Raw genomic sequence first — 12,500 nt, forward strand, 5'->3', positions numbered from 1 at the left:
GTAAATGATATGAACAGTGTGCTATATTTTTGTTTTTATTGCAAGACTCCTTTGTGGTAAGATTCGTTTATAATAAAAACAGCCGGTCTAACGGTAATATTTTGTGATGGACGTCTGTATAATTTGTCCCATTTGATTTTACCTCGAACGTCTGTTCCTCAAAGACTCTCAGAACTGGCGCAGAAAGCGATTAACCCACAAACAAGGAATAAGTGTATCGTTGTAACTTTCACCAACGCCTCTGTCGGTGTCCTGAGCAAACACAGGGCGACAAGCGTATTTTGGAGTAGTGATGTTCAGTGCAGTTGTGATGGTTTATCGAACACATGACTGACAAAGGGTGTCCTGCTTAAATTTCCACTTGTACGAGATCCCATCTCAGCGGAGCGTCTTGATTGGTTGCATCATGACCCGCACCGTCAATTGTTGACTGCTCATCAATTCAATTTTGTATTGATATTTCCAACCTTGCTCGTTTTGCTCTCCTCAGTCAAATCCAAAGAATGCAACGTCAAAGCCAGCCCAACCTTTTGAGGACATTTTCTCTATCGAACCGCTCTTGAATTGCTCAAAGTTGTAAGTATTGCAGCAACTGGAGGAATCCCCCAAACTCAATGATAGAAGTTGACTTAGAAATCATGAAAGCTTCTTGTTTTCTTACGAGGATATATTGCATGTCATCAAATGAATGCCCTGTAGGCGGCTTACCGTAGCATTGCATTAGGAAAGTAATCATTTGGTTAGTAGGAATTTCAGACCAATAAGAGAGGGTTTTTTATGGCTAAAACGGATAAACGGTTGGAAAGATCAAGAGTTGGTAACTTATCACGTTAAACATTACTATAGCAACGCTACGACAGCACCACCTTGGTGCCTCTTTCCATAAAAATATATTTTAAAAAATCGCGTTTTCCATTATATTCTATATTCGATTTTCTGGTGTTTACTCTTCTGTGGTAATGGTAACGAATCCGACGCAAATGCGTTGGCCGATGTGTATTGCCAAAATACATGCATATCACGTCTTTTGGTGACGTAAAGGTTCTGCACTCCTGTGAAATCAAACCTTCCTAGAGTTCTTGTGACCATACCCCCGGCAGCTGTAACGAAAGTAGTGTAGCCTTGATTTAGTGGAATCTATATATATCAAACAGGCAACGAAGAACAAAGTAAAGATAAAGAAAAACGAGAGGAGAGGACTGATGCTGACTCTGATGGTCTGCGCCATTATGGACATACCGTCGTTTTCATCTAAGCGTGGACACATGACGGGAAAACATGTTCTTTGAAGTTTTCAGTTTGGCAACCGTTAGGCAAACAGTTGAAACTTTTGCGCGCAATAGTTCGAAAGTATTTGAAGCATACTTTATCAGATTAGGGTCAATTTCTTAGAAAAAGTCTTTGATGTCCAGTCTTGCCGCCATTCTAGGAAAACTTGCATGAACATCTTCGAATGATTGAAGACTACTTGTCACGTTTGCAGCCAACTAGATAGAGCATGTTTTTCCGTCACGTGTCCACGCTTAGATGAAAACGATGGTACTCTGATTTAAGGGGAGACAAGTTTTAGAAACTTGAAGCACAGAAAACTGGTCAAACCGTAACACGCCGGTGTACGAATTAAGGCTTGTGAAGCAACCAGAATTTGTTAGCATTCAGTAAACAGTAAGTTTACTGAACAGTAAGTTGGTAAACCCCGGCTATGATCATAATGGACAGAAAAATGGCAGAGAAAGAAGAGACATTTACGAGGTAGTCAATGTAATTCTGATGTTTTGAGTTGAGTAGTACTTCTTGCGGGATATATTTCTTGCACTCAAGTGGAGAGGAAGGAACTTTTTGAGCAGAGACTTAGAGAATATCATTGTTCACATTATGATCATTTCCATAAGTAATCTAACATGGTGCTATATGCATCCGAACTAGTAATCGGAAGGTCGTGGGTTATCTCCTGCAAAGGAATACTCGGATTTTTTTCCCTAGTATCGTCGAGTCACCATCGATAAATAAATCTCTTCATTTTTCAGACACTACTTAAAATAGGCCCTTCTCCAAAATTGCGGCAACGGTTTTCAATGAGTTAAATTTTGAACTGAGTGAAAAACTGATACCAGAAATAGAAAGAGCACTCTTTAGCAACCGTGCAAAGTTTCAGCGTCATAGGTGTTATATTAGCCGAGAAAATGTAAGTGAAATTAGACAAATTTGCATACGCTTGTATGACTGGGGATATACGCCATACCCTTAATCATACAAACGTCTGTAAATTTTTCATTTTTCAACTTACATTTTCTCGGCTGATATTAGGGACTGTTCATTTCTTATGGGGTAGGGGAGCTGGTGGGTTTTGAAGGAGTGTATTGAAAATTGCATGACCCTCCCCGCTAATTTCCGATTTTTTTCGCATGCCCTCCCCCCCTCATCAGAGTAGTTTTTTTAGGTTCCCCCCCCCCCCCTCTTGAATAAAACAAAATACATATGGCGTTACAAAAGTTACTGCATTAAAATTTCGTTTTGTTACATTTCTCGTAATTTATCGAAAGAAACCTGAAAGCGAGAAAGCTGCTTTTAACAAATCCTCACTCAAAAGAATGAAAAGTCAATTTCAGCTCTCCTTGTTACTGCTCGTCCTGAGCGTGTTTTAGCTGGCCGCTCGTCTGCATATTCCTCGTCTTATATGCGCTTGGCAACAACATTTTTATGAATGAAAAGAAAGTTGTTACTATTCAAGGCTGTTATTATGGTACGTTCACTGTCAAAATAAAAAAAGCTGTTGAGAAGTTTTGTTACCCTGGAACTGTTTTAGCATATTTGTTATAAATAAAAGAGCACAATTTTGCTTCAATTTGTTAACATCTCTTATCCTATTTTTATTCTAATTTTTTCGTCCGACCCACCCCCCCCCCCCTTTTCCTTCATTTTTTTTTGGGCTGCCCCCCCCCCCTCTTTCAAGCCAATTTTTTTCGAGTGTCCCCCTCCCCAAATCCCCCCCCCCCCCCCCCCCCCCCCCCCTTCCTTCTCTCATAAAAAATAAACGGTCCCTTACACCTGATATGCTGAAACTTCGCAGGGTTACTAAAGTAAAGGTCTTCTTTCTATTTCTGGTATCAGTTTTTAAATTAACTGATTTGAATTTTCGGTCGCCAATTTGGAGAAGGGTCTATTTTTTGCGGTTAGTGAAACAGTGTTCAATGTATGTATTAATGTATTATGGGGGGTCTGACTATCCCCTATCCGGCTTATCTGCGGTGTAAAACCCGGCAGTGACGTCATGGAAAAGATGGTTTGTATCCCTAGTTAGTCACTAGCCAGTTGCTACGGATGACGTCATTGTGCGCAATATGTTTGGGTACTAGATAATGCAAAAACTTTAAATGGTGTTTCGTTCTTCTCGACACTTACTCTGGATCTTCCTTTCTTATGTGTCTAAATTGACAGAACGCTTGGTATCAGTTCAACGTCTTTTGCATATGCCTTCCAATGGTCTCTATCCTGCTTTGCAGTCGTCATATAGGCAACACCATAGTACTGAGACTGCTCTTTTAAAAGTAAAGAATGACATTCTTATGAATATGAAAAAGGGTCATGTAACTTTGCTGGTTCTTTTAGATTTAAGCGCGGCCTTCGATACCGTTGATCACGGTATTCTGATCACGAGTCTTCAGTAAGGTTTGGCGTCTCGAGTAAAGTCTTGGTATGGTTTTCACCTTCAACCGACAGGCTTTGCGTGCCGTAGAACAATTTTCATACATGATACAGATCGCTGTGATAAGCAATGCGAATTTCCATAACAAAAACAAACGGTCGAAAAGCCTGTCGGTTGAAGGTGGGCCTTTAAGGAACAGAAGTGAACGCATCTCGGTCAATGGGACTCTCTCTGACCGTTTTTTCTTGCAGTATGGTGTTCCTCAGGGATCCCGTCTCAAGCTTTTTGAGATTGTAAAAGCACATCTACCTGACATTTATTGCTACGCGGATGACTCTCAGCTTTATCTTTCTTTTAAACCTGATTCATAAGCAAGTTGGGATGAAGCAAATATGGCAATGCAACAATGTACAGAAGACATACGTCAATGGATACTGACTGATCGGCTTAAGCTAAATGACGATAAAACTGAGTATTTACTTATTGTAACAAGACAGCAACTGTCTGAGATCAGCGCAGGCATTCTTGCTGTTGGTGACCATCAGATTACTCCAGCTCAAGAGGCCAAGAATTTGGGCTGCTGGTTTCATCAGCAACTTACTATGGCGACACAAATCAATAAGATTTGTAATGCATCTTATTTCCAGCTGCACAACATTAGATACATAAGAAATTATCTATCAATTGAATCAACGAAGAAGTTAGAGCATGTTCTAGTTACTGGTAGAATTGACTATTGCAATAGTTTATTATATGGTTTGCCACAAACAGAGCTGTCTAAGTTACAGCGTGTCCAAAACACAGCCGCGCGTCTAATTTGCAATGTTCCCCGCTTTGATCATATGCTTTTCAGGCTTCACTGGCTGCCAGTGCAATTTAGAATTAGATTTTTAAATCTAAAAAATACTAGTAATTACATTTAAAGCTATACACGGGCTTGCGCCTGAATATATGAACTTTATAATTGGTATTAAGAGTACATTTCGCTATTCTTTAAGATCAAACAATGAGCTTCTCCTTGAGTTGCCACGAGAGAGAACTAAGAAAACATTGGGGGACAGGGCTTTTTGTGTTGCCGCCCCAAAACTATGGAACTCGCTCCCCAGTAAAATACACAACAGTAGATCTTTGAAAAATTCCAAGAATACCTTAAAAACGCATTTATTTAGGCTAGCTTTTATACCTATGATTTAATTGGAATCAATTTTTATTTATTTATTTATTTATTTGCATCTAGCTAGATATTTATCTAGTTTTTACTTTTTATTTATTTTAGCTCAATTTAACATTATTATACTTTTTAGTTTTTAATCATTATAATGTGCAGGTGATCATATATATTCATGTAACCTGCGCAATATAAATGCAAATTATTATTATTATTATTATCATCATTATCATTATCATCATCATCATCATCATCATCATCATTTGTAAGCAGTATCGTTTTCACGTTTTGTGCCTTCTATATTGACCAACGAACCTATTGTTGTAAAAAATGACAAGTTTACTGCTCGGTATTCCGGAATCTCTTCTCAAATGTCCTGTATCCCTAATTTTTACTTAAATTTTCCGTATAGCGATAACCCGTATGTCATATGGTTCAAATGAAAGCAGAAATTTAAAAAATATTCAACGTCGCGTATTTGTGTTGGTTTTATTTGAACGTTGTGACGCGTGCACTTTCAGTTGTTTTTTAAAACCAATCAGGACCAGAAAGCATCCTCAAAACGTTTGTTTCACTTTTCTGCTTATCAATTTTGTTATGCCATCGAAATAAGAAAGCTCTACAAGAAAGCTGTATACAACAAATTTGCAGGGCCATTGAGTCAGTAAAGATGAAGGAAAAGAGAAGTCCTCTTTTTCACTGTCATTTTCTCGACCCTCCCCAAAGAATCAAGGAGCAGCTGAAGCCTGGACTCTAGCCACGTCTTAAATTCAAATGAACATTCACGTTCCGCGATTGGCCACGTTTCAGTGATTTCCTCGATCAACTGAGGTTTACCTTAAACCCACGAAGGTAATCACTCCATCCGAAATGATTAGTTAACGCTCAAAGAATCACGGTAATGGATAGTCAGGGATCTCATCGCACAAAGTTCTCCTTTGTCAACCGTTCGCTGGTGCCAGCTAGATTATTCAACCTGTTTTCATCGGCGGGGCAAGCCAGTCTACTGCCTTTCCTACCGATGTATTTTCGTTTTATTGGATTAACAGCATTTCAAAGTGGAATCCTGGGAAGTGCAAAATCTTTGGTATCTTTTTGGGCTTTCCCATTGCTGAGAGTTGTAGCAGAAAAAACAAAGAAGAGAAAGTTGCTTCTTCTTGGGTTTCTTTTGGCTACCGTGATTTCTAATATTTCACTGGGATTAATCAACAACACGACGAATTTTCGATCGTACACTTGTAATGGGGGACAAATTGAAGAATCGGATATTTACTTCAATATATCAAGTGCCAATGGATCAAACCCGAGTTTTCTGAACGCATCAACGAAAAATACCGGAAAAATCACCACCTCAGATGAAGTAAACAATGCTCCGGTTACATCATTTGCGGAAGTTCAATCCACCGGAAATCACTCCAAGCTCTTCAATACGGAGATCACAAGTTTGAAAGTCGGCGATGCTGAAATAAGGGGATTTAATACTACAAGGTCGTTTCCTGGTGTAAACGGTGATACGTTAACCCATTCAAACTCTGTGGCTACTCATTTGGTTAATAATTCATTATTAAGCTTTAAACAATCCGTGGACAATAATTTTACAAGACTAGAGGTACAAAATGATTGGTACCTCCTCTATGGATTTAGAATGGATCGCACTTTCAAAATTTTACTGACTCTAGTGTTCTTCTGTGAGCTATTCTCATCTTCAAGCAGGGGAATAAGCAGAAGCTTATTGCTCGATATTATGCAACACGACAAAGGCTCCCGTTTAGGTAATAATGTCTGGGCCTCTGTTGGAACCATGCTTGGTGGTGGAGTATTAATATTAGCAATAGGGTATCATCGCTGTGACTTTGGGCTTCAAAATAGCTTTTACCTTCATTTTTACATATTTGGTTGTTTCGGTGCCTTGTCCTTCGTTCTTGGTGCAATACTAAAGGAACATGAAAGGAAGTCAATACTGTGCCTAAAATTTGGAAAAACCTTTGCATATCTGTGTTGTGATGTGAACATGATCAGCTTTCTTGCTGTGCTTTTGGTGCTTGGAATGGCAGAGTCTCTGATGTTTAACTTCATGATGTGGTATCTGCAAGACATTGGAGCATCTATCACTGTCATGGCAACCATTGTTGTATTATCTGCCTTCTCAGAAATTCCAATGCAGTGCCTCTCAAAACGCATGATTCGTTGCTTTGGACATCACTGGGTGATCTTTCTGTCTTTGTTTTCTTATGGAGGCCGTTTCCTTTATTTTTCATACTTCAAAAATCCATGGCTTATGGTTCCAATAGAAGTTCTACATGGGCTTTCATACACAGCAGTTCATTCAGCATGTGGATCATATGCAGCTGTAGTTTCTTTACATGGCACAGAAAAGACAATGAAAGTTATTTTCTCAACTGTGTATTATGGCTTTGGTATGGGTTTAGGAGGCATGGCTGTTGCTCTATTATACCAGCTTTATGGACCCACAATTGTGTTTCGCTGTGCTGCAGGAGTGTGTGCCATTTATGCACTGGTTTTTGCCTTGCTTCAGTGCATTCTTGTGCTGCCTGATGGTGACAGGAGTCATGGAAAATTAATGGAATATCAACAGATTAATTTGGATGGAGAAAGAGACTTTGCCTTGCAAGCAGACTGGTTGATGGAGGCCTTACGTGAAGATGGGGAAGATGAGACTCATTTTACAAAATGAGTAAGGCAACCCATACTTTCTGATAGATGACTTTACTGTCAACTTCACACAACTTTTCAGAATTTGTTTTGAGATCATATTGTTCAATGAATTTTTAAACAGTTTGGCTGAACCCGTTCATTTAAAAAAATAATACCATTTTCTGTCTGACGTATGCTATTCATTTAACGTTTGGAATGTGTTAAAAAGTTAAAAGTCTGGAAAATTATTGTAAAAAATTTATATGGTATAAATAGGCATAATTTATTTGTCAGACTTTCACTAATGAAGACACAAAAATCAAGTTTTTTCATCTCTTCCTCTTTAATTTATCAACAATTTATCATCAATTGTAATTAAAACACTTTCGAAAAATACTTTGAGTTGTACCAAAACATCAGAGACTTGCCCTACTGCAAGGCACATTTTTGTAATTAAATGTGTGACTGTAGCTTAAATTCACTAGTGTAATGGAATCAACAAAATGAGAAAAGGAATTCATTGCTACATTGTAAGCCCTTTTCAGATTTGATCAGTATGCCACCCACCCCCCCCCCCCCCCCTTCCAAATGAGGGACTGATCATTAATTAATTAATCTAGACAGGGTTGAGAGGGAAAAGAATGCAGTCACAAGATGAACGATCAGAGTGTTTCAAGCTTTTGCAAGAAATAGAAAACTGATTACTCAACCCAGGCTTACTCTCTCTTATTTTCCTCCACAAATCAACAATAAAAGAGAACTGAAAGAGAGAGCCTGGGTACAACTGAAGGCGGTTATAACCAATGCACAATTCTAGCAAGTTACAAGAAAATGCAGTACTTACACACTATTAATATTATTTATGGTACAGCATATTTTTTACTTCCTAGAATAACAGTTTTGTTAGGAACAGCTTAAGCCCACAAGCTTGTTTGAGGCGTACTGTGTAAGACTGCAGGTTTTTTATAAGTTTTCCATGTATTGAATGTCAAAGTGTGGCCTTGCTTTCGATGGCCTTTTGCATGCGCTGTGCTATCTCATGGGATCTCCCACTCAGGAAGTCACGTGATATTCTTGTGAATTTACACTGTATTAGTTTGTCTAAGTTGTCATGCTTTACGGAAAATGGACAAGTGTTAATGTGGGTTCAAAGGGCTTTCCACAGGTAACAGTGGATTTACAATGGAAAAGGCCTACAACACTGTCAATCCTTTCAGAAAGAAACGTTTTGATGTCTGTCTGATGCTATTGTCATGCAATTTTAAGGGTGTCTTCAAGTCCCAAGCTGTCGTCATGCCAACGGTACACCCGTGCTAAAAGCCCCTTTAAATTTCAACTTTTTGGAAAATATCTTGATACTTTTTAAGGGACCTTGTATTTTTTTGTCAAATTTTGAAAACCCTATTTAACTCTTTTACCTAATACGTTGCTTTTTCTGATATAACATAATTATGTTTATGAAATGCTGTTGGAAGAAGAAGAAAGTTCCACTGAATATTTTTTTACATTATAGCCTTTCAGAATGTAAAGAACCGAATCCTAAGTGTATGCAAAAAATTGGGTTAGGTCACCGAGCTTAGTTACCATGTGGAAACGATATAAGGCTTGTTCTGTGAGTGGTAAAATCAACATATACATTCTTTTTTTTAATGCGAGGATGAAATCTTCCCATACAACGTAACCTTAAAATGTTTGCAATAAACTCTAAGATATTTAAATTCCAAAAAAATATGTACACCAGTTTTGCAGAGAAATTAGTCTCCGGATAAAGGGATGGTGCAGTAGTGAGAGCACTCGCCTCCCACCAATGTTGTCTGGGTTCAATTCCTAGATTGTGGGTCATATGTGGTTTGATTTTGTTGGTTCTCTACTCTCCACCGAGAGGTTTTCCTTCGGGTACTCCGTTGATTTGATTTGTGTTAATTGTTGATTTCAGTTTACAGTGACAGTTGAGGTGTTTTCCAATTAATATGTGGGCCACATGGTGCTGCACAATTTGTGGTGTTTTCATATTATTTTACATGAAATTATGTTGGAAAATGAAAGTGAAAGATGCAAGGAAAGGATCGATGGGCAACAACAAACAGAATTTATTTAAAATTTCCATAAACGTTTATTTGATATGCTATCAATTGAAAAGCAATTAAAATAGTTTTGGAAAATGCCTTGAAAATTATGATAGTTAAACAGGAACAGGAACATTCAATGACTACCAGAAGGCAACATTTCGTCCTCAACTTTTTGATCCATGTGGTTCTTTCCACGGTACCTTGAAATACCATAAAATAGGAACAAAATGCACTTATTATATTGGGATCGCTGATTATTATTATCTGTGAATAACTGTTGTAAAATGATCGAAAATTATGGAACACCATAATTGTCTTATGATACTTTTGGTCATGATATTCGGTGCTTACCCATGATATCTCGTTCTTGTGTCCTTCTATTTAGTGCTTAAATCATTATATTTGGTGTTTACTTCGTTATATTTGGTGCTTAAATAATTATGATTGGTGTTACCTTCATTATATTCTATGCATACTTCATTATACTTGGTGCATACTTCATTACATGTATACCCGCAGCTTACTTCATTATATTCAGTGCTTAAATCAGTATATTCGGTGGTCATTATATTATACTTGGTGTTTTATTCCTTTGGTGTTCATTTCATTATATTCGGTGTTCACTTCATTATGTTCAGTGTTTATTTCATTATACACACACACACTCACACAGTCGGTGTTTATTTCACTATACTCAGTGATTAAATCATCCAATTCGGAGGTTCCGACAACTGGTGAACACTTCAGTATCTTCGGTCCTACCAACATTATACTACGGGTAGTGAAGAAAGCCAGAAGAAGAGCAGAATTCGTGTTTAATTATAGAACTATTAGTAGAACCTGTGCAACTGGCTACTTTAATAGACAGGGTCTAGCTATAAAAGCCTCAGTAGTCGTCCAAGGTTCACTTGGCAGTTTGTCTTCTATAGTAAAATCAACTAGCTGTTTGCAATTTGTCAAAGTTTTTTCCCCTCCCTCCCTCCCTTTGGAGGTGAGTTGGATATATCACTTTGCCGTCATTAAAATTGGGTCAATCCTGCATGGTGTGGTTACGTCTGCGCGACTTCCCGCAAGCTTGATGGCTCGTTTGCCTTTGTGCATTGCTCACTAACCAGCAAGTTCTCCAGCTCCGATCCAGCAAGTCCTGTTTACGACTCGTCTCGTAGTGCTGGGGAGATAAGTGAGGTTGCTCTATGTCACGCAATCTGGAAGTCGCATAGGCTAACCTGCCGCAAGGAAGTGTTCCCCTCAAAAATCGCCAATACTTCTGTTGTCTCGTTCTATTGCGCCTTGCGTTATGAGTTTAAAACTTAGTTATGCATGTTGATACCAAGGAACACCGTTCAGGAAGTTTGCGTTCACATGTCTATCTTTATTTCTCGAGAGTTTCAATACGCGAAGAGAAATAAGAATGACAAGCCAAGTGATCCACGCTACAGTATTCTATCTTTTCTCCTGCCCTTACCATTGCGGAAACGAACTTTTTTTTGTTTTTTGAAATAGTTTCTTGTTAAAAGTCTGGTCCACCGCATGGCATATTGCCCGTAAGTTCAACCTTTGCAGGGACAAGAAAAATCCTGGTTCACATCCCATTGATCCTAGTAAAACAACTGTCAAGGTGATGGCTCAAATGCTGGCAGTGAATGTCACTATAATGTCACTATGTGCTATTATATAATTATGACAGGAAATTAATTACTGCCCCTGTAATTATCAGTTATAAATGTGGGAAATGAACTATACACTGCCTTATCAAGCTTATCGACACAAACATATTTCATGTTAACAGAATTACCTGCAGAAGTCATAGCGTTCAACACAACGTTTCAGATTCAATACAGCTAAAGTCATACTGGTAATGTACTTGGAAGTTGCACAATAGATTTTGCTTACTGTATGTCTTTGATAGGAACTTTCCAAAATTTGGTCACAGAGGATTATAAATCTTTTTTTTTTTTCAATGCCTGAGTGGGCGAAATTCAACAAATCCTGCAAACTCAGATTGGTTGGGCGGAATTTTCTCATCCGACCTGCTCACGGCAAGCGGAATCCTAGCCTTGATTGCGTGAGCTTGAGTGATGACCTTAAAAAAGGAAAGGAACTTTATTTAAGTCTCTAATCTTCTAGCGCCGAAGAGCACTAATCGGGGACATTAACAAGTTAACGCAAATCAAATCAAATTTTGTTTTTTTAAATTTCCATTTTTTTTTACACCGACTCCGTTTACATACAGAGGTTATTTTTTTCATTAGACAAGAGGTTTGGAAATACAATTCAAATAAAAAATACTTATCTTTGAAACATTCAGTTTGTAAGTCGCTTTAATACTGCATTCGCTATCAAGTGCGGAGCGAGTCAACAATTAGAACAAGTGATTTCAGAGATGATGGGGGAGAGAGAGGTAAAAAATAAATACCGTAAACCATACCTGCCAACCCCCAGAGTACGAAAATCTGGAGACGTCTAGATAATTTTCGTCCGAAGGTTGCCGAAAGTTTCCGACGGCTTCCGAAGATCGCCGAAGATTTCCGATGACTTTCGACGATTGCCGAAGATTTTCTGACGACTTCCGAAGATAACCGAGGGTGTAGACGGATTATTGACGACTTCAGAACCGGACTCACCAACTGTTTTTCGCCGAAAAAAAATTGAATTTCTATTTAATCGGTTTTTAAGAAAATCAGAAAAGTTTCCAATTCATGAATTTTTAAAGTTTTATGGAAACTTCAAAATTTCAAAAGAACACTCACAAAAGTAGCTTACCTTGTGTGTTTGCAAATGGCTGGACGCCAGCTAAAGGAGTAATCTCCACTTTCTCAAAAGCAAGGTTTTTCACCCCCTCAAAACCCGAGGGAAGGGCGCCTAAGAATTCCTTTTGAAGTGAATCGAAATCCACGTTGGCCATCTTCGCTTCGACAGATCAGATGTAAACAGTGTGCGAAAACCGCGCCAATTTTCTACT

General features: G+C 38.4%; 2 protein-coding genes and 1 long non-coding RNA gene across 3 annotated transcripts in view; 2 read left to right on the plus strand and 1 right to left on the minus strand.

The window, feature by feature from the left end:
• LOC138059954 (protein FAM227A-like) overlaps window positions 1-107 on the plus strand; it is a 34,725-nt gene extending 34,618 nt beyond the window's left edge. Inside the window, exon 18 of the mRNA XM_068905618.1 lies at window positions 1-107. This exon is cut by the window's left edge and continues 231 nt beyond it. The gene's annotated coding sequence lies outside the window, so the exon portion shown is untranslated.
• Window positions 108-5,595: 5,488 nt separating this feature from the next.
• LOC138060640 (major facilitator superfamily domain-containing protein 6-like) lies at window positions 5,596-7,946 on the plus strand. The gene has a single exon (XM_068906476.1). It carries the CDS (start codon window positions 5,716-5,718, stop codon window positions 7,507-7,509), a length of 1,794 nt encoding a protein of 597 aa, XP_068762577.1. The 5' UTR covers window positions 5,596-5,715; the 3' UTR covers window positions 7,510-7,946.
• Window positions 7,947-9,558: 1,612 nt separating this feature from the next.
• Window positions 9,559-11,598, minus strand: LOC138060641 (uncharacterized). The gene is made up of 3 exons (XR_011134403.1): window positions 11,334-11,598; window positions 10,651-10,706; window positions 9,559-9,738 (listed from the first exon to the last, which is right to left on the minus strand). It is a non-coding gene; the product is annotated as an uncharacterized lncRNA (long non-coding RNA).
• Between the last annotated feature and the right edge of the window lie 902 nt (window positions 11,599-12,500).

This window comes from Montipora capricornis, chromosome 8 (genome assembly GCF_036669925.1).
Source record: "Montipora capricornis isolate CH-2021 chromosome 8, ASM3666992v2, whole genome shotgun sequence".
Classification (NCBI taxonomy): domain Eukaryota; kingdom Metazoa; phylum Cnidaria; class Anthozoa; order Scleractinia; family Acroporidae; genus Montipora; species Montipora capricornis.